The 25353-nt window shown below is 44.5% G+C and overlaps 1 protein-coding gene across 2 annotated transcripts in view; it reads left to right on the top strand.

Moving 5' to 3' along the window:
* Positions 1-995: 995 nt before the first annotated feature.
* LOC140197933 (RNA-binding protein FXR1-like) overlaps positions 996-25353 on the top strand; it is a 194677-nt gene continuing 170319 nt past the window's right edge. For both annotated transcript variants that reach the window (XM_072258552.1, XM_072258551.1), the window contains exon 1: positions 996-1134. In XM_072258552.1, the coding sequence (XP_072114653.1) occupies positions 1084-1134 (51 nt within the window). In that variant the 5' untranslated portion in view covers positions 996-1083. The remainder of the gene's footprint in view (positions 1135-25353) is intronic.

Below are 25353 nucleotides of genomic sequence, written 5' to 3'. Positions count from 1 at the left end.
TGGTAGGTTAATTGGTCATTGTGAATTGCCCCGTGATTCGGCTGGGGTTGCTTGGCGGTGCGGTTCGAAGGGTCTATTCCACCCCGTATCTCAATAAATAATTAAAAAATCTGCAGGTGCTGGAAGTCCGAGCAACACACACACAATGCTGGAGGCACTCAGCAGGCGAGGCAGCATCTATGAGAAGAGTACAGTGGACAGTACCTGTACTCGGCCTGCTGAGTGCCTCCAGCATGCTATGTAACACACGCCTGTATTAACACCGCCCTCTGCAGTCCATTCACAAAGACCCAGCCCGTTTTAACCATTGTCCAATCAGGGCTCAGACAGTGAGCACGTGCGGTTTGAGGCGGTGGCTGTCTATTGGCGGTGACAATAGGCAATGACGAATCAAAAGAGAATCGATGGGAACCGCTCGCTGTGATTGGCGTCTGAGACTATTGTGACAGCGGGTGCGGCTATTAGTAACTGACAGGCCTTCGACCCAATTAGAACGCAGAATTATTAAAGCCATGGCCAGGATCGCGACAGGACATCAAACCCAACCGTTAAGACAAACGCCCTTGATCGATAACCGTGACATTCTATAAAAAAGAAGATTGACATGAAAATAATCCAATGAGAATGTTCAAAAGGCGAGCGCTAAACCTATCAACTCGTTGCGCTGGATTTCGCAGACAATAATTTTGGGAATGTTGGAGCAACCAATCAGCAGGCTGGATGTTTGCCCAATGACAGCGCGCGAAAGGCAAGCCTATTATGCGGAGCAGCCAATGGGTGTAAAATATTGTTCGCCTTGAAGTGGAAGGCGGGGCTTTGGTTGCGGAAGATGGACGGGCGGAAAGGCCAGTCAGCGTTGGAATAGCTGTAGGATTGACGTACTGTTGAGACCAATTGGTGTTAAGGCACCTGGGCCACCTTACACCATTGGCCAAAGTGGACCAATCGGCGGCGGCAAAGAAGGCGTGACAATAGGTAAGAGGGCGGGGCATTGTTAATAGCCGGAGCTGAGACGCCGAAAGGGCTTTTTGGTCGGTGGCTGCGGCGCGGCGGGGCTCTCCGGGCTGTGGCGGGAGCTCAGCAATGGATGGACTGGCGGTGGAGGTCCGCGGCTCCAACGGCGCCTTTTACAAGGTGAGGAGAGCTGAGAGCGAAACTCGGCCTTGCCCCCAACACCCTTCCCTCCCTCAGCTCCGGTGAACGGCTCTAGGTCGGGCCGGGAGAAGAGGCCTCCCAGGCCGACGACTGCGACCTCTTGTTTTCTGACACCTCCCTCTGCAGCCTAATCCCATCCCCCGCCTTGGCTTCATGCCCCCCCCGGCCACACCCCCTACACCAACCCTGCCCCTGTCATCACCTGCTCCCTCGCTTTTCCTCCTTCCTTTCACCCCGTTCCTCCAATCCCACCTTCGCTACACCTACACTTTCCACTTGTCCCACTATCCCACGGCAACCCCTCTTGCTTTGCCTTTCTAAGCCATGTGCACTCCCCCTGGCGTCCCCTCCACCCCGGCACCCCTCCCCCCCCCCCCCGGCCCTCCCCTCCCCCGACATCCTAATTGGTCTGACACTGTCACAGTCTTTCCTTTGAGTTAGGTTGTCATACTATTTCAGAAGCGTCCAAGTCACCCCACACCTTTGTCAGTCATTTGAGTATACAGTGACATTCGCAGTAACATGGGTCGAGCGTTGTACAAGTCTTCGCTTCGAACTCCCATCTCAGCAACCAGCTGCAGTTGGGAGTTCACATACTTCTCTCCCACTATACTGCATCGAGTTCTGTATGAGGCAGCAGGGATACTGCAGGAAGTTGAGATAGGAGGGATCGACTGGTTAAGGGTGAACGGTGAAATGTTTGAAGTGAACCTCAAGTGGAGCTAATTCACTCAGGAATGAATTGCCAGTGGCAAGTGTTTGGATGTGCGTTTGATTTTAACATTTAAAGAGACATTTGATGGGAGGGGTATGGAGGGAGGGCAGTGGTCCACGTGCAAGTCGATGGGACTGGACAGACCAGTAGTTCGGCATGGGCTGAGGGACCTGTTTCTACTGTGGGACTGGTCTAACTTCGAGTGGTATTGCTTGCTGTCAATTCCCCGTCTGTAAGGAGGTTGTACCTTCTCCCTGTGACTCCGTGGCTTTCCTCCCACAGGACCTACAGGACAGTAGGGTAATTGGTCACATGGGTGTAACTGGGTGGTGTGGGATGTCTTGTTACCATGTTTAATCTCCGACTGAATTAAAAAACTAAACGTTCAACTGTTAGGGTTTTGGTAATGGCTTCACTCATGAGCAGTTGAAACCAGCCTTCTTGTGGAAAAACAGGGAAAATCTCTGTGTATTGAGAGCGGATTTACTCTATTGGAGCTGATATTTTTCAAGTGAGTTCTGAGGTTGAGCCCTTGCTTGCCTCTTTCTAAGCTGAGCATTCTGAATGTCCTTTCTAACCAGGGTATTATTTTTTTCCTGTTAATAAGGCTTTGCAGCCACAAATTACCCACTGCATTGACTTCTGTAGTAAGAATGTCTGAAAGAAATGTTTTGGGTGGTCCTGAAGATGCCCTTTCCTTTTTGACAGTAGAGGCTGAAACATAAAATTATGTATTTATCACTGTTAGCCATGGCACATGTATTACTGAATAGGCAAATGCAATCAAGGCAAGTAAAGGTTGGCCAAGACTCAGTCGGAATTACAAAGCTGATTGGGGATTTGTACAGATCATTAAAATAACATGAGCAGGCGCAGAAAATAAATCAGTGAGTGCAGATGGAATGTTGGCCTTCCAATTTTGTATGTAAGAGGGATTGAATTTGTGCAACTACTTTGCAATCTCATGGTTAGACCATGTGTGCAATGTTATGCTCCATTTTTCAGGATGACTATTTTTAACCTTGGAGTGAGTGTGGTATAATTTTTCCAGATTGATAGATTCCCGCATTAGATTGTGCATGACCCAGGCGATTTCTGCAGGGCATGACTCTAGCAGTTAAGTTCCTCAACTTGGATCTTTCGGTAAGATAGTAGCATGCTTGGTTGCAGCAACCTCTCTGGGTCCAACTTTTCTCTTGTGATTACAAGATCCTGATGGACATTGGTAATGCAAAGTACTGCAGGTCTGGTTCATTGGTGAGACCAATGACGGGGGAATTTCAGTTGTTTTGTGGACCAGATCCTCATGCTGGGGAAGAAGTGCCATTCATGTTGTGGGAGAGAGCAGACGCGGCAGGTGTGCTGGGTTGGGGACTGGCTCCTGCAGGCCGACTTTCTCTTCAGTGCTGTTTGCTCCCTGGAGGACAAGCTGGATTGCCTTTGTCAGATGAAGAACTGAAGTGATTAGCTCCAGGACAACATCCCATGCACTATCAGTACTGTGCTAATATTTTGAAACTGATATAGTAACTATATGTGCTGTGTGTGACTACATACTGTTTTGCATCTTGACCCTGGAGGAGCACTTTCATATATCATTTAGCTCCATACATTTGTATGATTGACTGACTTGAACTTTAATATTCTGAATTCACTCCATCACTCCTATTTTGTGTCCCCCTTTTCTTAAAGAAAAGTTTTTGCAACACTCTCAAGATTGATTCATTTCTTTATCGGATGTACATCGAAACCTACAGTGAAATGTGTTTCTTGTGTTAACAACCAGAACAACCTGAGTATGTGCTGGGAGAAGCCCACAAGTGTCACCACACATTCTGGTGCTGACATGGCATGCCACAATGTTTGGCGGAAATATTTCTTTACTAGTCCCTGAGAATTGGGTTTGATAATGGTTGGGGAGAGGTGTGCTTTACCGTAGAGGATGAGTGGGTTTCCCCTTGCAGCTCAGTAGTAAACTTGAATGGTAGATTTCAAGGGGCCTTCCTTTCCTATCTTTTGCAGTCGTCTCAGGCCTTGTTTGTGAATCCTTGCAAATGATCTTTGTGACACATTCTCAGTACGAATACTGCCTTCATTGTATAGTGACCAGATCATTTCTCCTGTGAAAATTTTAGCAGATGGTTGTGGTGGGGACTGCAGACTGGAGCAGCTGCGCACTGAATTGAAGGACAAATGATTTTTAGCTTTCTGCCTCTATCTTCGGGTTTCATTAGAGCAGCAATGAGGTGGAAGCTTATAGTGCCAGTGATTATCAGTCAGGGCTTGATTCCTGCTGCTGTCTGTAAGTATACATGCTGTGGTGCTGGAAATGTGGCGATACTTACAGGCTGCCCCCAGCATTGTCCTTGCTGTTTGGCTATGATCCCAACAATACTTTTCAGTTTCAATGTACTTGTAACAAATAAAAGCAAATCTTTAATGTTATGCAGTGTAGCAGAAGAGGCTTGAGTTGGTTAGGGAGTTGCAATGGCCCCCACTCTTCATGCTGAAGTGGGAAGTGTTAATAGATGGGAGTGTCATTGTCAGGAGTCTCTGGACTAGCTTGCCTATTCCCTGTGCTTAATTAGTTTTCTGTAAAAGTGGATACTCAAAACTTCAAATTTCAAGGCCAATTTCAAAAGAAGTCCAAGGATACTTATCACCATAGCTTGAAATTATAGTACGGGTCATCCAGCACCAGGGCTAGATGGTAGGTCGATGTGCTCCTTTGAAGGGGTGGATCCCCTTCCTCCTGCTCCTTTGAGAGAGGCTCTTGTCAGTCTTTGAGGTGGGTGGGTGCCGTAGCAGATTTCAAAGGAGAACAGATTTGAAAGCATGTTGGATTAAAGTAAAATTTTTCTTGTAGCTTAACTTTGTACGCTGTACTTTTGTATTACGTATGCACAGTGGCATGCAAAAGTTTGTGCACCCCTGGTCAAAATTTCTGTTACTGTGAATAGCTAGGCGAGTAAAAGATGAACTGATCTCCAAAAGTCATAAAGTTAAAGATGAAACATTCTTTTCAACATTTTAAGCAAGATTGGTGTATTATTTTTGTTTTGTACAATTTTAGAGTGAAAAAAAGGAAAGGAGCACCATGCAAATGTTTGGGCACCCGGAGAGATTTGAGCCCTCAGATAACTGTTACCACGGTCTCAGACCTTAATTAGCTTGTTAGGGCTATGACTTGTTCACAGTCATCATTAGGAAAGGCCAGGTTATGCAAATTTCAAAGCTTTATAAATACCCTGACTCCTCAAACCTTGTCCCAAGAATCAGCAGCCATGGGCTCCTCTAAGCAGCTGCCTAGCACTCTGGAAAATTAAAATATATGATGCCCACAAAGCAGGAGAAGGCTGTAAGAAGATAGCAAAGTGTTTTCAGGTAGCCATTTCCGCAGTTCGTAATGTAATTAAGAAATGGCAGTTAACAGGAACGGTGGAGGTCAAGTTGAGTTCTGGAAGACCAAAAAAACTTTCCGAGAGACCTGTTCGTAGGATTGCTAGAAAGGCAAATCAAAATCCCCGTTTGACTGCAAAAGACCTTCAGGAAGATTTAGCAGACACTGGAGTGGTGGTGCACTGTTCTACTGTGCAGCGACACCTGCACAAATATGACCTTCATGGAAGAGTTATCAGAAGAAAACCTTTCCTGCGTCCTCACCACAAAATTCAGCATCAGAAATTTGCAAAGGAACATCTAAACAAGCCTGATGCATTTTGGAAACAAGTCCTGTGGACTGATGAAGTTAAAATAGAACTTTTTGACCGCAATGAACAAAGGTATGTTTGGAGAAAGAAGGGTGAAGAATTTCATGAAAAGAACCCCTCTCCAACTGTTAAGCACGGGGATGGATCGATCATGCTTTGGGCTTGTGTTGCAGCCAGTGGCACGCGGAACATTTCACTGGTAGAGGGAAGAACGAATTCAATTAAATATCAGCAAATTCTGGAAGCAAATATCACATCGTCTGTAAAAAAGCTGAAGATGAAAAGAGGATGGCTTATACAACGGGATAACGATCCTAAACACACCTCAAAATCCACAATGGACTACCTCAAGAGGCACAAGCTGAAGGTTTTGCCATGGCCTTTATAGTCCCCCAACCTAAACATCATCGAAAATCCGTGGATAGACCTCAAAAGAGCAGCGCATGCAAGACAGCCCAAGAATCTCACAGAACTAGAAGCCTTTTGCAAGGAAGAATGGGCGAGAATCCCCCAAACAAGAATTGAAAGTGTCTTAGCTGGCTACAGAAAGTGTTTACAAGCTGTGATATTTGCCAAAGGGGTGTTACTAACTACTGACCATGCAGGGTGCCCAAACTTTTGCTTCGGGCCCTTTTCCTTTTTTGTTATTTTGAAACTGTAAAAGATGGAAATAAAAAAGTAATCTTGCTTAAAATATTAAAGAAATGTGTCATCTTTAACTTTATTCCTTTTGGAAATCAGGTCAGCTTTTACTCGCTTAGCTATTCACAGGAACAGAAATTTTGACCGGGGGTGCCCAAACTTTTGCATGCCACTGTACATAATTGTTCAGAGAAGTTAGCTAATTCAGTAGATTTTCTGGAAGTCTCAGTTTCTCTGTAGCAGGTGTCACACCATTAAATCTGGCTAATTCATGGGTTATTTGTCATGATAGTATTTGTTATTCTGGATTCATCGGGGGTTTAGTAGAAGATGACCACAACCATCTTGTTCTTCATCTTCATTCTGGTTAGAGAGTATATTGTATAGGGACCAGATGTTGAAGGGTGTGAGGGAAGAGAAGTGAGTACAGTTACTATTACAAGGGAGAAGGTTCTTCCTTGGGGGACGAACTTGTTGGAATTCTTTGAGGAGATTGAGTACGATAGATAAAAGGAGTGTAGTTGATGTTGTATGTTTGGATTTTCAGAAGGCCTTTGACAAGGTGTCACACATAAGGCTGCTTACCAAGCTTAAAAAATATGGTATTACAGGAAAGTTACTAGTATGGTTAGAGCAGTGGCTGATTTATAGGAGGCAGCTAGTAGGAATAAAGGATGCCAGTGGCTAATGGTGTTCTGCCGGGCTTGGTGTTGGGACCACTTCTTTCTATGCTGTATATAAATCATTTAGATGATGGAATAGATGGCTTTGTTGCCAAGTTTGCAGATGGTACAAAAATTGGCGGAGAGGCAGGTAGTGTTGAGGAAACAGGAAGAATGCAGAAGAACTTAGACAGATTAGGAGAATGGGCAAGGAAGTGGCAAATGAAATACAATGTTGGAAAATGCATGGTCATGCACTTTGCTCATAGAAATAAATGTGCAGACTATTTTCTAAATGGAGAAAATCCAAAAACCTGAGATGGAAAGGGACTTAGGAGTCCTTGTGCAGAACACCCTAACTTGCAGGTGGAGCCGCTGGTGAGGAAATCAAAGACAAATGCAATATTAGCATTCATTTCAAGGGTCTAGAATACAAGAGCAGGGATGTGATGCTGAGGCTTTATAAGGCACTGGTGAGGCGTCACTTTAAGTATTGCAAACAGTTTTGGGTTCCTTATCTAAGAAAAGATGTGCTGGCATTGGCGAGGGTTCAAAGGAGGTTCACAAGGATGATTTTGGGAATGAAAGGGTTATATGAGAACGTCTGGATCAGTACTCACTGTAATTTAGAAGGATTGCTGGGGGGGGGGGTTGTCTCATTGAAACCTTTTGAATGTTGAAAGGCCTAGATGGAGTAGATAATGGAAAGAATGCTTCCCATGGTGGGGGAGTCGAGGACAAGAGGGCACAGCTTCAGGATAGAGGGACATCCATTTAAAACAGATGCGGAGAAATTTCTTTAGCCAGAGGGTGGTGAGCTGTCAGAAGTTTTTGTTTAGTGGTGGGTATGTGGAATGTGCTGCTGAGGTAGTGGTAGAGGGAGATACATTAGGTACATTCAAGAAACTTTGACACCGGTATGTGGATGATAGAAAAATGGTAGGCTATGTAGGAAGGAAGGGTTATATTGACTTTAGTGTAGGTAAGCAGTGCAACATCATTAGCTGACGGGTCTGATCTGTGCTGTTACATTCTAGGTTCATTAAATTGACAGAAATAATTCCCGTACTTTTGAAAAACCTCTTGATTGCAAAATCACCAGGATCCAACAAAGTGTTGCTTGTGAGGAATCACAGCTGGGTGAGCCTACAGACCTGGAGGAATGTGAGGGGGATAGTGGGTGCAGCCATGGGGGTTATTGCATTTGAGGCGTTGCAATGCAGATCTGTGAGTGTAGATGATGGGTGAATAGGCTGGTTGGATTTGGACATAGGCTGCCTAGGTGTCAGGGCAACACTCTGATGTTTTTACTCCCCAGTCCTGCTTTGTAATGTTTTTAATAAATTAGCCTGTTTATCATAAGTACATTGATACACAAAGCGTGTCACTTGTGACAGTCTGAGGAGGTTGTGGGACAGCCTGTTACTACCACCATGTATCCAGTGCCAACACAATGCCCACAACTTGCTAACCCCGACTTGTATGTCTTTGGACTGTGGAGAACCCATGCAGTCACAAAGTCCTTGTGGACAGTGGCAGGGATTGAACCTGGGTTGTTGGTGCTGTGAAGCATCACTCTAACTGTTATGATAGTGTGACACATCATGGATAAGTATTTTAAGCCTTCTGATATAGGTTTTGTACTTCGTTGCTTCAGCTATAGCACTAAATTGTCCATTTGACCATGCATTTGGGCCCGCCCCCCCCCCAATCACCTAGGACATGCTCCCTTCTCAATATACCACCTCAGTGGTAGCCGGAGCCTAAAGAGACACTCAACGTTTCAGGAACAGTTTCTTCCTCTTGGCCATCAGATTTCTGAGTGGTCCATGTACACCACCTTGCTTTGTTTTTGCAATACTTACTATTTTATTTCTTATTGTAATTTATAATAAAGAAGTGGTATGCAGTTTACAATCTGTGTACTTAAACAATTTTTTCTTAGTTTTCAATGGGACAATTTGGCGGAGAAGGCATTGCCTTACACAGTAACTATGGCTTTTTACACCAGTGCCTTTGTTTTTCAGACTATAAGACACAGGCAGAATTAGACTATTTGTCTCATCATGTCTGCTTCAACATTCATTTCCCCCAACTCCATTCTCCTGCCTTCTCCATGTAACCTTTGCCCTTACTAAAACTGGTACCTCATTAATCTCCACTTTAAATATACCCACTGATGGGCTCCCCAGCCATCTATGGCAATGAATTCCCCAGATTTGCTACCTCTGGTTAGATAAATTCTTCCTCATCTCTACTCTAAATGGATATCCCTCTATTCTGAGGTTGTGCCCTCTGCTCCTAGACTCTCCCTGTACTGGAAACATCCTCTCCACATCCGCTTCATCTAGGCCTTTCAATATGTAACAAGTTTCCATGAGATTTGGTATAACAAACTTGAACATTTAAGCAAAGTTCAGATCTTTGTGGCAGCTGAAGTCCTTTGGTTCTGTTTAACTTCACAGCAACTGAATGCATAATGCTGTACTGGGGCAAGGTAGTCCCATATCCTCAGGTGGAATCTCATCCCAGCCGGCAGAGTGACATCCATCTCTTCCCAGCTGGTGTTGAGGCATCTCCTGGATATAATATTTGGGTATTGGGTCAATGGAGATAAAATGCTGGAGGAACTCAGCAGGTCAGGTGGAGAGCAATATAAGGGAAATAAACGGATGGTGTTTCAGGCTGAATAGAACATAGAAAATAGGTGCAGGAGTAGGCCCTTCGGCCCTTCGAGCCTGCACCGCCATTCAGTATGATCATGGCTGATCATCCGACTCAGAACCCTGTACCAGCCTTTCCCACATACCCCCGATCCCTTTAGCCACAAGGGCCATATCTAACTCCCTCTTAAATATAGCCAATGAACTGGCCTCAACTGTTTCCTGTGGCAGAGGATTCCACAGATTCACCACTCTGTGTGTGAAGAAGTTTCTCCTAATCTTGGTCCTAAAAGGCTTCCCCTTTATCCTCAAACTGTGGCCCCTTGTCTGGACTTCCCCAGCATTGGGAACAATCTTCCTGCATCTAGCCTGTCCAATCCCTTTAGGATTTTATATGTTTCAATAAGATCCCCCCTCAGTCTTCTAAGTTCCAACGAGTATAAGCCTAGTCGATCCAGTCTTTCATCATATGAAAGTCCTGCCATCCCAGGAATCAATCTGGTGAACCTTTGTACTCCCTCTATGGCAAGAATGTCTTTCCTCAGATTAGGGGACCAAAACTGCACACAATACTTCAGGTGTGGTCTTACCAAGGCCTTGTATAACTGCAGTATTACCTCCCTGCTCCTGTACTCGAATCCTCTTGCTATGAATGCCAGCATACCATTTGCCTTTTTCACCGCCTGCTATACCCACTTTCAATGACTGGTGTATAATGACACCCAGGTCTCGTTGCACCTCCCCTTTTCCTAATCGGCCACCATTCAGATAATAATCTATTTTCCTGACTTTGCCACCAAAGTGGATAACCTCACATTTATCTACATTAAGTTGCATCTGCCATGAATTTGCCCGCTCACCCAACCTGTCCAAGTCACCCTGCATCCTCTTAGCATCCTCCTCACAGTTAACACTGCTGCCCAGCTTTGTGTCATCCGCAAACTTGGAGATGCTGCATTTAATTCCTTCATCTAAGTCATTAATATAAATTGTAAACAACTCCCTTCATCAGGACTGCAGAATCCAGAACAAGAAGGTAGGGGAGAGGAGGAGTAAGCTCACTGTCAAGTACTCTGCAGCTCATGTTCTCGGTATTTTTAATTACTTTTTGAATTATTTGCATGCACATTGGAAGTTTGTCAGTCTTTGTTATGTATGGCTTCCTGTAGGTGCCTGCAAGAAAATAAATCTGGAGTTTATTTTTGTTGTAGCTGATTTTTTTTTTATATCCTGATTTTTTTTCAATGAACAAAGTTGAAATCTGTGGTGGGCTTTCATGTTCTTTCCCAGTTAAAAGGCTGCATATGTTGTCATATTCAAAGCTATTGAAATCAGCAATATCAAATAATGCAATACAAAATGCTGGAGGAACTCAGCAGACCATGCAATATCTATGGAAAAAAGCACAGTTGACATTTTGGGCCAAAACCCTTAGGCAGGACTGGAGAAAAAAGCTGAGGACTAAATTTGAAAGAAGAGAGAAACACCAGACGATAGGTGAAACTTGGATGGGGAGGGATGAAGCAAAGATCTAGGAAGTTGATTGGGGAAAGAGACAGAAGGCCATGGAATAAAGAGAAAAGGGGCTCCAGTCCTGCATTCTCTGTCTCTCTGTCTCTCTGTCTCTCTGTCTCTCTGTCTCTCTGTCTCTCTGTCTCTCTGTCTCTCTGTCTCTCTGTCTCTCTGTCTCTCTGTCTCTCTGTCTCTCTGTCTCTCTGTCTCTCTGTCTCTCTGTCTCTCTGTCTCTCTGTCTCTCTGTCTCTCTGTCTCTATAAATAACAGATAGAGTTTAACCCAGAAAAGTGAGCTGTTGAGTGTCTTGGACTAGAGGGCACAGCCTTTTGAAAAGACAAAGAATTTTTTTAGCCAGATGAGGTCTGTGGAATTCATTACCACATGGAGGCCAAGTCATTGGATGTATTTAAAGTTGATTTTGATAAGTTGTTTTGTAAGGGTGGCAAAGATTGTGGGGAGAAGGCTGGAGAATGGAGTTGAGATGAAAAATTAATCAGCCATGGTCGAATGGTGAAACTGACTTGATGGGTTGAATGGCTTACTCTACTCGTGTTGTGGCTAAGATGCAAACTAAATCTGCCAATATCGAATGGAGGAGCCAAATGCCTAATTCTGTTTCTGTGCCTTGTTAATGGCGGGATCATAAGGAGCTTTGTACAGAAGAATATTAGTGTGCAAGTCTACAACTCCTTGAAAGTGGCGACACAGTTGGCTAGAGGGCAGATGGTACATGGTCATCTATTGCATCCGGTGCTCCCGGTGTGGCCTCCTCTGCATCGGTGAGACCCGACACAGATATGCCACAACAGACAGGATCTCTCGGTTGCCACCCACTTCAACTCTGCTTCACATTCCCATTCGAGTATGTCCATACATGGCCTCCTCTACTGCCATGATGAAGCCAAACTCAGGTTGGAGGAGCAACACCTCATATACCATCTGGGTAGTCTCCAGCCCCTTGGCATGAACATTGAATTCTCCAACTTCCGGTAATTTCCTGCCCCCTCCTCCAGCTGCCTATCACCTCCCTCATGGTTCTGCCTCCTTCTACTATCCATTGTGCTTTCCCCTATTCCTCCTTCACCTTTCCTGCCTATCCCCTCCCCCACTCCTTGATCTTTCCCCTTACTGCTTTTTCACCTGGCACCTACCAGCCTTCTTTATAGAGCCCCTGCCCCCTCCCTCTTCAGTCTTGATGAAGGGTCTCGGCCTGAAATGTTGACTGTTCATTTCCACGGATGCTGCCCGACCTGCTGAGTTCCAGTAGCATGTTGTGCGTGGTACAGTTTCTTTATTCCTTTTTGATTATAAAAGTAAGGTAGTCATCGCTGAATAAATAGAAACAGAAAACCTACAGCACAATACTGGCCCTTCGGCCCACAAAGTTGTGCCAAACATGTCCCTACCTTAGAAGTTACTAGGATTACTCACAGCCCTCTATTTTTCTAAGCTCTATGTATCTATCCAAAAGTCTCTTAAAAGTCCCTAGCGTATCCGCCTCCACCACTGTTGCCGGCAGCCCATTCCATGCACTCGCCACTCTGCATAAGAAACTTACCCCTGACATCTCTTCTGTACCTACTCCCAGGCACCTTAAACCTTTGTCCTCTTGTGGCACCCATTTCAGCCCTGGGAAAAAGCCTCTAGCTATCCACACGATCAATGCCTCTCATCATCTTTGATTAGGCGACGTTTGGAGCATTGTGTGCAGTTCTAGTCACTGTACGAGAGATTTTGGAGAACACTCAGGTGATTCACCATCACTGTTCCCATTGAGCTACTCAGCCATGCAGTGACTGAAATGCTCCTGTGCACATAGCCTTCGTTGCCACACAGCTGGAATTTTCTTTTATATACTGTTAATATAAAGTGCTGCGCAGTTTTCAGGCCTTAAAAAAACAATTCTGTTCAGAGCAATGGTTGTCCACAAAGCTGTAACAAAAAGCATGAAAAGGAAAGTTCCTCAGGTTGTGTCATGGAATGGAGGGTATTGACTACAAGGAGCAGTTGTTTCTGAAAGAATTGGGGGATGCTTGTAGCCTCAAAGCATTCTGCTAAATTCTTTATTGTTATCAGTTCTCCCTTAATTCATTCATGGTTAATGAGCCTGTAATGGCCAGGCTGTGAAGTGTGCCAGGTATTCTGGTATTTTTCCCTTGTTTTAATGTGACATGAAATTTTCCTGAGAACCATGTTTTATTCATGTTGTCCCCATGTGCATTAACAAGGTTGGCTTTCCAGGGAAGAGCTGGCCTGTAAGTACAGGTTGATGGAACTCCATTAATTTGTAGTATTCTCTCATACTCTGTAACTGGCATTACTAACACTGGCTTTCTGAATGGGCAAATGTGCTTGCATTTCTATTTCTGAGAATTTGCCAAAGTTGTCGTATTGGTTTGGGATGGGGAAAAGGCCAGTGTTACTCCTGGTCCAGCCTCTGTATTACAGCCAATGCCATGACTTGCTAGGATTTTGCCACATTGCCTTCGCTGTGCTGAGATCACACTCAGTGATGCGATGTTCGTTCATCCTACAGGTGAGCTGCTCTGTCCAGTTCTTTCCTCTGCCTCCAATTGCACATTTCACACCTGGTTTTTGACATTTCTTTTGCACTGCCCTATCCACGTCTCAATAACTTTTCACCTCTGCAGTTTCTTGCTTCCAATTCTGACCATTTCACATTCTTGATTTCCTTTGTTGTGACAATCATGGCTTTACCTGCACAGACCCAGAGTTCTTGAATTCTCTTGCTCCCATTTCCCTCCTCCAACTTCCTGACACCTACTTCAGACCAACTACTGGGACACCAGCCCAGTCAGAGCATTGAACACTACAGCGGAGTACAGCCCCCTTTGCCCATGATGTCTCTAAACATCTCTAAAATCAATCTAACCCATCCCTCCTACATAGCCCTCTATTTTTTTAAAATCATCCATCTCCCCATCTGAGTCTCTTAAATGTCCCTAATGTATCTGCCTTTACCACCACCTTTGGTGAGAAATTCAAGCACCTACAAATGTGTATTAAAATACTATCTCTGACATCCCCCTCCTGTGCTTTCCTCCAATCACCTTAATTGTGCCCCCTCGTATTAGCTATTTCTGTTCTGTGGAAAAAGTCTCTGGGAAAAAGGCTTTGAGGAAAGAGAAGCAGAATAAACGGTGTAAAGACAGTAAGGTAGAAGGGCTGAAATGTGTGTACCTCAATGCAAGAAGCATCAGGAACAAAGGTGATGAACTGAGAGCTTGGATACCTACATGGAATTATGACGTAGTGGCCATTACAGAGACCTGGCTGGCAGCAGGGCAGGAATGGATTCTGAATATTCCTGGATTTCAATGCTTTAAAAGGGATAGAGAAGGTGGTAAAAGGGATAGAGAGGGTTGAAAAAGGGGAGGAGGGGTGGCATTACTGGTCAGGGATACTATTACAGCTACAGAAACGGTGGGTAATGTAGCAGGATCCTCTTTTGAGTCCATATGGGTGGAAGTCAGGAACAGGAAGGGAGCAGTTACTCTATTGGGGGTATTCTATAGGCCCCCTGGTAGCAGCAGAGATACAGAGGAGCAGATTGGGAGGCAGATTTTGGAAAGGTGCAAAAATAACAGGATTGTTATCATGGGTGACTTTAACTTCCCTAATATTGATTGGCACCTGATTAGTTCCAAGGGTTTAGATAAGTGTGTCCAGGATGGATTCCTGTCACGGTATGTGGACAGACTGACTAGGGGGAATGCCATATTAGATCTAGTACTAGGTAATGAACCAGGTCAGGTCACAGATCTCAGTGGGTGAGCATCTGGGGGACAGTGACCACTGCTCTCATGGAAAAGGATAGAATCAGAGAGGACAGGAAAATTTTTAATTGGGGAAGGGCAAATTATGAGGCTATAAGGCTAGAACTTGTGGGTGTGAATTGGGATGATGTTTTTGCAGGGAAATGTACTATGGACATGTGGTCGATGCTTAGAGATCTCTTGCAGGATGTTAGGGATAAATTTGTCCCGGTGAGGAAGATAAGGAATGGTAGGGTGAAGGAACCATGGGTGACAAGTGAGGTGGAAAATCTAGTCAGGTGGAAGAAGGCAGCATACATGAGGTTTAGGAAGCAGGGATCAGATGGGTCTATTGAGGAATATAGGGAAGCAAGAAAGGGGCTTAAGGAGGGGCTGAGAAGAGCAAGAAGGGGGCATGAGAAGGCCTTGGTGAGAAGTGTAAAGGAAAACCCCAAGGCATTCTTCAATTATGTGAAGAACAAAAGGATGAGAGGAGTGAAGGTAGAACCGATTAGAGTTAAAGGTGGGAAGATGTGCCTGGAGGCTGTGGAAGTGAGCGAGGTCCTCAATGAATACTTCTCTTCGGTATTCACCAATGAGAGGGAACTTGATGACGATGAGGACAATATGAGTGAGGTTGATGTTCTGGGGCATGTTGATATTAAGGGAGAGGAGGTGTTGGAGTTGTTAAAATACATTAGGACAGATAAGTCCCCGGGGCTTGATGGAATATTCCCCAGGCTGCTCCACGAGGCGAGGGAAGAGATTGCTGAGCCTCTGGCTAGGATCTTTATGTCCTCGTTGTCCACAGGAATGGTACCGGAGGATTGGAGGGAGGCGAATGTTGTCCCCTTGTTCAATAAAGGTAGTAGGGATAGTCCGGGTAATTATAGACCAGTGAGCCTTACATCTGTGGTGGGAAAGCTGTTGGAAAAGATTCTTAGAAATAGGATCTCTGGGCATTTAGAGAATCATGTTCTGATCAGGGTCAGTCAGCATGGCTTTGTGAAGGGCAGATTGTGTCTAACAAGCCTGATAGAGTTCTTTGAGGAGGTGACCAGGCATTTTGATGAGGGTAGTGCAGTGGATGTGATCTATATTGATTTTAGCAAAGCATTTGACAAGGTTCCAGACGGTAGGCTTATTCAGAAAGTCAGAAGGCATGGGATCCAGGGAAGTTTGGCCAGGTGGATTCAGAATTGGCTTGCCTGCAGAAGGCAGAGGGTGGTGGTGGAGGGAGTACATTCAGATTGGAGGATTGTGACTAGTGGTGTCCCACAAGGATCTGTTCTGGGACCTCTACTTTTCATGATTTTTATTAACAACCTGGATGTGGGGGTAGAAGGGTGGGTTGGCAAGTTTGCAGACGACACAAAGGTTGGTGGTGTAGATGGTGTAGAGGATTGTCAAAGATTGCGGAGAGACATTGATAAGATGCAGAAGTGGGCTGAGAAGTGGCAGATGGAGTTCAACCCGGAGAAGTGTGAGGTGGTACACTTTGGAAGGACAAACTCCAAGGCAGAGTACAAAGTAAATGGCAGGATACTTGGTAGTGTGGAGGAGCAGAGGGATCTGGGGGTACATGTCCACAGATCCCTGAAAGTTGCCTCAGAGGTGGATAGGGTAGTTAAGAAAGCTTATGGGGTGTTAGCTTTCATAAGTCTAGGGATAGAGTTTAAGAGTCACGATGTAATGATGCAGCTCTATAAAACTCTGGTTAGGCCACACTTGGAGTACTGTGTCCAGTTCTGGTCGCCTCACCTTAGGAAGGATGTGGAAGCATTGGAAAGGGTACAGAGGAGATTTACCAGGATGCTGCCTGGTTTATAGAGTATGCATTATGATCAGAGATTAAGGGAGCTAGGGCTTTACTCTTTGGAGAGGAGGAGGATGACAGGAGACATGATAGAGGTATACAAGATATTAAGAGGAATAGATAGAGTGGATAGCCAGTGCCTCTTCCCCAGGGCACCACTGCTCAATACAAGAGGACATGGTTTTAAGGTAAGGGGTGGGAAGTTCAAGAAGGATATTAGAGGAAGGTTTTTTACTCAGAGAGTGGTTGGTGCGTGGAATGCACTGCCTGAGTCAGTGGTGGAGGCAGATACACTAGTGAAGTTTAAGAGACTACTAGACAGGTATATGGAGGAATTTAAGGAATTTATATGGGAGGCAGGGTTTGAGGGTTGGCACAACATTGTGGGCCGAAGGGCCTGTACTGTGCTGTACTATTCTATAACTATAACTGTATCCACTCTATCTGGGACATCTCTTTCAAGTCACCTTCACTCCAAAGAGAGAAGCCCTAGCTCGCTTAACCTTTCCCCATAAGGCATGCTCTAATCCAGGCAGTTTACTGAGAAATCTGCACTCTCCAAAGTTTAGGGTGATCAGAACTGAGCAGAATACTTCCATGTACTCTAATCAGGGAGTGAAAGAGCTGCAACATTACCTTGTGGCTCCTAAACTCCATTCCCCAACAAATGTTACCATCTTCGACACCTGGTATGTGGTGAGTGTGTGGGTAAAGTACATTGAGACCTTTTGATAGGTTACCACAGTAACTAAATGTAATTTCTTTTAAAGCCTTTACAAGTATTTGCTGGAAAAGGAGAGGGTGAATCAACTTGGGGTGAGCACATGCCCAGACTCTCTGAAGCAAATGGAGGTGGAGAGGGGTGAAAATGAAATCAACTGCAGCAAGGAAACTCAAACAACTTTGGCAAGGTGCTTTGAAAGGCACCAAAGTACTTGATCGTGTTTTGCATTGAAGTGTTTAAATGTTCAGATCTGCAGATTAAGGCCATAATATATAGGAGCAGAATTAACCCATTCGGCCCATCAAGTCTGCTCTGCCATTTCACCATGGCTCATGCATTTTCCCCCTCAACCCCAGTCTCTTGCGTTCTCCCCATACCCCTTCATGCCCTGACCAATCAAGAATCTATCAACCTCTGCCTCAAATGTACCCAATGACTTGGCCTTCAGAACCGTTTGTGGAAACAAATTCCACAGATTTGCCCACCACAGATTTGCCCATCTGACTAAAAAAATTGCTCTTCTGTTCTAAATGGACGTACCTCTATTTTGTGGCTGGTCTTGGACTGCCCCACCTTTGGAAACATCCTTTCCACATCCACTCTATCAAAGCCTTTCAACATTGGATAGATTTCAATAAGGGCATGCCTCATTCTTCTGATTTTCAGTGAGTAGAGGCCCAGAGTCAATAAACGTTCCTCACGACAAGCCTTTTAGTTCCTGAATCATTTTCGTGAATCTCCTTTAAACACCCTCCGATGTCAGCATGTCCTTTCGTAGATAAGGTCCAAAACTGCTCACAATACTCCAAGACTCAACCTGCAAATTAGCCTTTAGGGAATCCTGCATAAGGATGCCCAAATTTCTTTGCACCTCAGATTTTTGTATTTTATGTCCATTTAGAAAATAGTCAACCGTTTCTTTTCTTCTACCAAAGTTCGTGACCTTACACTTCCTGACACTTTGCTCATGCTCCTAACCTGTAGCCTCCCCGTTTCCTCAAAATTACCTGCCTCTCCATCTATCTTTGTACCATCTGCAAACTTTGCAACAAAGCCATCATCCAAATCATTGATATATAACCTAAAAAGAATCGGGCCCAACACAGACCCCACTAGAACACCACTAGTCACTGGCAGCCAACCAGAAAGGGCTCCCTGTATTCCCACTCTTTGCTGTCTGCCAATTAGCCACTGCTTTATCCATGCTAGAATCTTTCTGTAATACCATGAGTTTGTAGTTTGTAAAGCAGCATTGTGTGTAGCAACTTATCAAAGGTTTTCTGAAAATCCAAGTGCACAACATCAGCTAATTTTCCTTTGTCTATCCTCCTCATTATTTTCTCAAAGAATTCCATTAGATTGTCAGATAAGATTTTCCCTTGAGCAAACCATGCTGACTACAGTCCATTTTGTGTGTCTCCAAGTACCCTAAAACCACATATGAAGAGTGTTTGATTGCTTTGGGCCTGTATTCACTGGAATTTGAAGAATAGGCGGTGACCTAATTGAAACTTATTGACTGGTGAAAGGTCTTGATAGTGTATGTGGAGAATATTTTTTCTATGGTTGGAGTGTCTTAAGACCAGAGGACACAGCCTCAAAATAGAGAGGTATCTTTTTAGACAGATGAGGAGGAATTTCTTTAGCCAGTGAGTAGTGAATCTGTGGAATTTGGTGCCACAGGCAGCTGTGGAGGCCAAGTCTCATGTAACACTCACAACATGCTTGAAGAACTCAGCAGGTCAGGCAGCATCTGTGGAAACGATCAGTCAGTGTTTCGGACCGGAATCCTCCCTCACGACTGAAGAGGGAAGGGGCCGAGGCCCTATAAAGAAGATGGGGGAAAGGTGGAAAGGAGAAGGCTGGTAGGTTCCAGCTGAGAAACCAGTAAGGGGAAAGATAGAGGTGGGGGAGGGGAAGCAGGGAGGGGATAGGCAGGAAAGGTGAAGAAGGAATAGGGGAAAGCACAATGGGTAGTAGGAGGAGGCAGAACCATGAGGGAGGTGATAGGCAGCTGGGGGAGGGTCAGAGTGACATAGGGATAGGGGAAGGGAGGGGGAGTGAATTACCAGAAGTTGGAAAATTCAATGTTCATACCAAGGGTCTGGAGGCTACCTAGATGGTATATGAGGTGTCATGTATATTTAAGGCAGAGGTTGATAAATTCTTGATAGGTCTGGGCTTGAAGGGATGCGGGGGAGGGGGAAGCAGGAGATTGGGGCTGAGGGGAAAGATGGATCAGCCAGGGCAGACAAAGCTAATATGAGACCTTAAGACAAAGGAGCAGAAGTCAGCCATTCGGCCCATCGAGTCTGCTCCGCCATTTTATCATGAGCTGATCCATTCTCCCATTTAGTCCTACTCCCCTGCCTTTTCACCATAACCTTTGATACCCTGGCTACTCAGATACCTATCAATCTCTGCCTTAAATACACCCAATGACTTGGCTTCCACTGCTGGCCGTGGCAACAAATTCCATAGATTCACCACCCTCTGGCTAAAAAAAATTTCTTCGCATTTCTGTTCTGAATAGGCGCCCTTCAATCCTTAAGTCATGCCCTCTCGTATTAGACTCCCCATCATGGGAAGCAACTTTGCCACATCCACTCTGTCCATGCCTTTTCAACATTCAAAATGTTTCTATAAGGTCTCCCCTCATTCTTCGAAACTCCAAGGAATACAGTCCAAGAGCGGACAAACGTTCCTCATATGTTAACCCTCTCATTCCTGGAATCATTCTAGTGAATCTTCTCTGTACCCTCTCCAATGTCAGCTCATCCTTTCTTAAATAAGGAGACCAAAACTGCCAACAGTACTCCAAGTGAGGTCTCACCAGCGCCTTATAGAGCCTCAACATCACATCCCTGCTCCTATACTCTATTCCTCTAGAAATGAATGCCAACATTGCATTCGCCGCCTTCACTACTGACTCAACCTGGAGGTTAACTTTAAGGGTATCCTGTATGAGGACTCCCAAGTCCGGTTGCATCTCAGAACTTTGAATTCTTTCCCCATTTAAATGATAGTCTGCCCGTTTATTACTTCTGCCAAAGTGCATAACCGTACACTTTCCAATATTGTTCTTCATTTGCCACTTCTTTGCCCATTCTTCCAATCTATCCAAGTCTCTCTGCAGACTCTCCGTTTCCTCAGCACTACCGGCCCCTCCACCTACCTTTGTATCGTCAGCAAACTTAGCCACAAAGCCATCTATTTCATAATCCAAATCGTTGATGTACGATGTAAAAAGAAGCGGCCCCAACACGAACCCCTGTGGAACACCACTGGTAACCGGCAGCCAACCAGAATAGGATCCCTTTATTCCCACTGTGTTTCCTGCCAATCAGCAAACACTCTATCCATGTATGTAACTTTCCCGTAATTCCACGCGCTCTTATCTTGTTAAGTAGCCTTATGTGTGGCACCTTGTCAAAGGCCTTCCGAAAATCCAAATATACAACATCCACTGCATCTCCCTTGTCTAGCCTACTGGTAATTTCCTCAGAAAATTGTAATAGGTTTGTCAAGCAGGATTTTCCTTTGAGGAATCCATGCTGAGTTCTGCCTATCTTGTCATATGCCTCGAGGTACTCTGTAACCTCATCCTTGACAATCGACTCCAACAACTTCCCAACCACCAATGTCAAGCTAACAGATCTATAATTTCCTTTTTGCTTCCTTGCCCCCTTCTTAAATAGTGGAGTGATATTTGCAATCTTCCAGTCCTCCGGAACCATGCCAGAATCTATCAACTTCTGAAAGATCATCGCTAATGCCTCCGCAATCTCCACAACTACTTCCTTCAGAACACGCGGGTGCATTCCATCTGGTCCGGGTGACTTAGCTACCTTTAGACTATTCAGCTTCCTGAGTACTTTCTCTGTTGTAATTGTGACTGCGCACACTTCTCTTCCCTGCCACCCTTGAGTGTCTGGTATACTGCTGATGTCTTCCTCAGTGAAGACTGATGCAAAATACTCATTCAGTTCTTCTGCCATCTCCTTATCTCCCGTTACAATTTCTCCAGCATCATTTTCTATCGGTCCTATAACTACTCTCACCTGTCCTTTACTCTTTATATACTTGAAAAAGCTTTTAGTATCCTCTTTGATATTATTTGCGAGCTTCCTTTCATGGTTAATCTTTTCTCTCTTAATGACCTTAGTTTCCTTTTGTAAGGTTTTAAAAACTTCCCAATCCTCTGTCTTCCCACTAATTTTTGCTTCCTTGTATGCCCTCTCCTTTGCTTTAACTTTGGCGTTGACTTCTCTTGTCAACTACGGTTGCATCCTTTTTCCATTCGAAAATTTCTTCTTTTTTGGAATATACCTGTCTTGCACCTTCCTCACTTCTCGCATAAACTCCAGCCACTGCTGCTCTGCCGTCTTTCCCGCCAGGAGGTGACATAATTTTAAGAAAATTGGAGGAAAGTATAGGTGGGATGTCGGAGGTACATCTTTTTAGAATGGCAGGTACATGGAACAAAATTTCATGACTTATGTCATTGATAATATTCTAAAAAACATTAGGGGCATTTAAGAGACTCTTAAGCAAATGGATATTAAAAAAATGGAGTGTTATGTGGGAGCAAAACACATCAAAGTTGCTGGTGAACGCAGCAGGCCAGGCAGCAACTTTGATGTGTGTTGCTTGAATTTTCAGCATCTGCAGAATTCCTCGTGTTATGTGGGAGGGGAGGTTAGAGATTTTGGAGTGTATAAAAGGTCGGCACAATGTTGTGTGTAGAAGAGCCTGTACTGTATTGTTTTATGTTCTATATATCCTACACTTGCTCCAGTAAGCAGTCTCATTTGGACTTTGTCCTTGATGTAATTCTGCCCCCCCCCCCCCCCCCCACCTTCCCACCTTCAAATCCCTGCAATACTTGCCTCAGGTTTCCTGCTTGAGAGTGTGATTACCTGCTGTTGGTCAAACATCACTTCCGACCCACATCACAGCAGGTGGTTCCGAACTGCTTTGGTGACCGAACAAGCCCCTCATTTTGAGAATGAGTAAGAGGAGTAATGACTGTGGACTTAAGGATGCATACGTCAGTGAGTGAATTGAAACCCATTTGTACAGTTTGATCATTTGGAGAGGAAAGGGCCTGAATTAAGTTTCTGTCTGTGGTGTGAGAAGCAGTGAAGACATAGTTTTCCTTCCAAAATTGAATAAACTGCTATTTGTTCACTTAATAAGGTTGAAAAATAGTGTCCATCAGGAGATCTTGAAGTGGTATTCCAGTAAATGTTTAGGAAACATTTGAACTTGTTTACTCATGTGGATGCTGAATTTTTGGACTGGGCCTCATCAGGTTGCAACTTTAGATGGCCAAGGCTAATATTGGATAGTAAGTAAACCAGGTTCTAATAAGTGAGATAGATTAAAGGCCCAGTCATCTTGAGGATTGGTTTGACCTTTCAGTGAGGAAAGTACAAAAACATTTTAAACATGTAAATCCAAACACGTATTCAAAAGATATTGTCGTTAAAGTTCTTCACCCATTTTCCATCTGCTGTAAAGTCTTATCTGTAACCATGGTGATGTGTTGGTCTGACACTATAGAACAAGGTACACAGAGTAAGCAGTCAACCTGAGACAGATGTGTACAGGCCATGCTCATTGTAAGCACCAAAATAATATCCCAAATATTTTGTTTAGTGAGTCAACACAGCCGTAATCTGCAATAAGACTCTGCTGCCTTTTGAGGTTGCTTTACTGGTTTATTCACATCGTCCATCACATTATTAGAGAGAATTACTTTGGAGCAGTGGCTCAGATTATCCCTGTCATAGCATGAATTTTCACTTCACAATAGCACTGGCACTGAGCTGTTTCGCCCTCATAGGTGAGCCTTGCCACTTGATAGGCATGTTAAATATTAATTTCCTTTTGTTTTTATCATTCGCGTGCTCTTTCTCTGTCTGCACCTCCCAAACGTGTTTTGTTGTTGCTGAAGCCAGGATAATCTTACAATTTATTCAATAGCTTTATTCTAATGGGTTTACTGGGGACTTGGTGTTCACTGCCCAACTTAGTATTCATTTGCCGGGTAGGGTATCGGTACCTTTCAGTACCATGAGTATCTTGTATTTGTAGCTGTGTAGAAAGTTTGGCATTTGCAGGCACCCATTTAAAATAAAAAGGTAAGATAAAGTTCAAGTTTGTCATATGACTGTACATATATAACCATATAACAATTACCGCACGGAAACAGGCCATCTCCGCCCTTCTAGTCCGTGCCAGACTCTTACTCCGACCTAGTCCCACGACCTGCACTCAGCCCATAACCCTCCATTCCTTTCCCGTCCATATATCTATCCAATTTAACTTTAAATGACAACATCGAACCTGCCTCAACCACTTCTTCTGGAAGCTCATTCCACACAGCTACCACGCTGAGTAAAGAAGTTCCCCCTCATGTTACCCCTAAACTTTTGCCCTTTAACTCTCAACTCATGTCCTCTTGTTTGAATCTCCCCCACTCTCAATGGAAAAAGCCTATCCACGTCAACTCTATCAATCCCCCCCCCCGCATAATTTTAAATACCTCTATCAAGTCCCCCCTCATCCTTCTATGCTCCAAAGAATAAAGACCTAACTTGTTCAACCTTTCTATGTAACTTAGGAGATGAAACCCAGGCAACATTTTAGTAAATCTGCTCTGTACTCTCTCAATTTTATTGACATCTTTCCTATAATTTGGTGACCAGAACTGTACACAATACTCCAAATCTGGCCTCACCAATGCCTTATACTATTTTAACATTACATTCCAACTCCTATACTCAATGCTCTGATTTATAAAGGCCAGCATACCAAAAGCTTTCTTCACCACCCTATCCACATGAGATTCCACCTTCAGGGAACTATGTACCATTATTCCTAGATCCCTCTGTTCTACTGCATTCTTCAATGCCCTACCATTTACCATGTATGTCCTATTTTGATTGTATATGCAACCAAATGAAACAACATTCCTCCAGAGCATAGTGCACATATATCACACAGAGCACACAATATTACCATCAATAAAATCTAATTCAAAGTGCATGGCAGAGGTAAACAGATCCTAGTGATGAAAGTTTAATAGTGGCAGGATATACATTAGTCTCAGCCTGAAGAAAGAAACTGTTACCCAGTCTGGCAGTCCTGGTCATGATGTTCCTGTACCACCACCTTGATGGTAGTGGGTCAGAGATTGTGGTATGAAAGGTCCAAAAGGGCAGGAAGACAGAGGGGGTGAGGTGACTCTGGTAAAGAAATGAAATCAAATCCTTAGGTGACATGGGATAAGAATATGTAAAATCCTGTGGATAGAATTAAGAAATTGTAAGGGTTAAAATGGCTTGATGGGAGTTGTATGCAGGCCCTCAAACAATGATCAGAATGGGAATCCTGGGAGACCTCTAGCCTCCCTGATGGCCACATCTGCGCCAGGTGCGCTGAGATGCAGCTCCTCAGAGACCGTGTTAGGGATTTGGAGCTGCAGCTTGATGACCTAATGCTTATCAGGGAAAGTGAAGAGGTGATAGACAGCAGCTACAGGGGTCAGAAAACTGGGTCACTGTCAAGAGAGGGGAGGGAGGTGCCCGGATAGTGGAGAGTACACCTGTGGCTGGCCTCCTCAGCAACAAATATTTTGTTCTGGATGCTGTTGAGGGGGATGACCTTACAGGGAATGCCCACAGTGACCAGGTCTCTGGCACAGTTGTGCAGGACAGGAGGAGGATGAAGAGGAATGCGGTAGTCATAGGGGATTCCATAGTCAGGGGAATGGACAGGAGATTCTGTGAGCCTGATAGAGATACCTGCATGGTGTGTTGCCTCCCAGGTGCCAGGGTATGGGGAGGGTGAGCAGCCAGTTATCTTGGTACATGTTGGTACCAATGTCATAGGACAAAGGAGGTGGTCCTGAAGAGAGATTTCTGGGAGTTGGGAAGGAAGCTGAGAAGCAGGACCTCCAGGGTAGTAA

Source organism: Mobula birostris, chromosome 5, assembly GCF_030028105.1.
Source record: "Mobula birostris isolate sMobBir1 chromosome 5, sMobBir1.hap1, whole genome shotgun sequence".
Classification (NCBI taxonomy): Eukaryota; Metazoa; Chordata; class Chondrichthyes; order Myliobatiformes; family Myliobatidae; genus Mobula; species Mobula birostris.
This window is presented reverse-complemented; position numbering and strand designations above follow the sequence as displayed.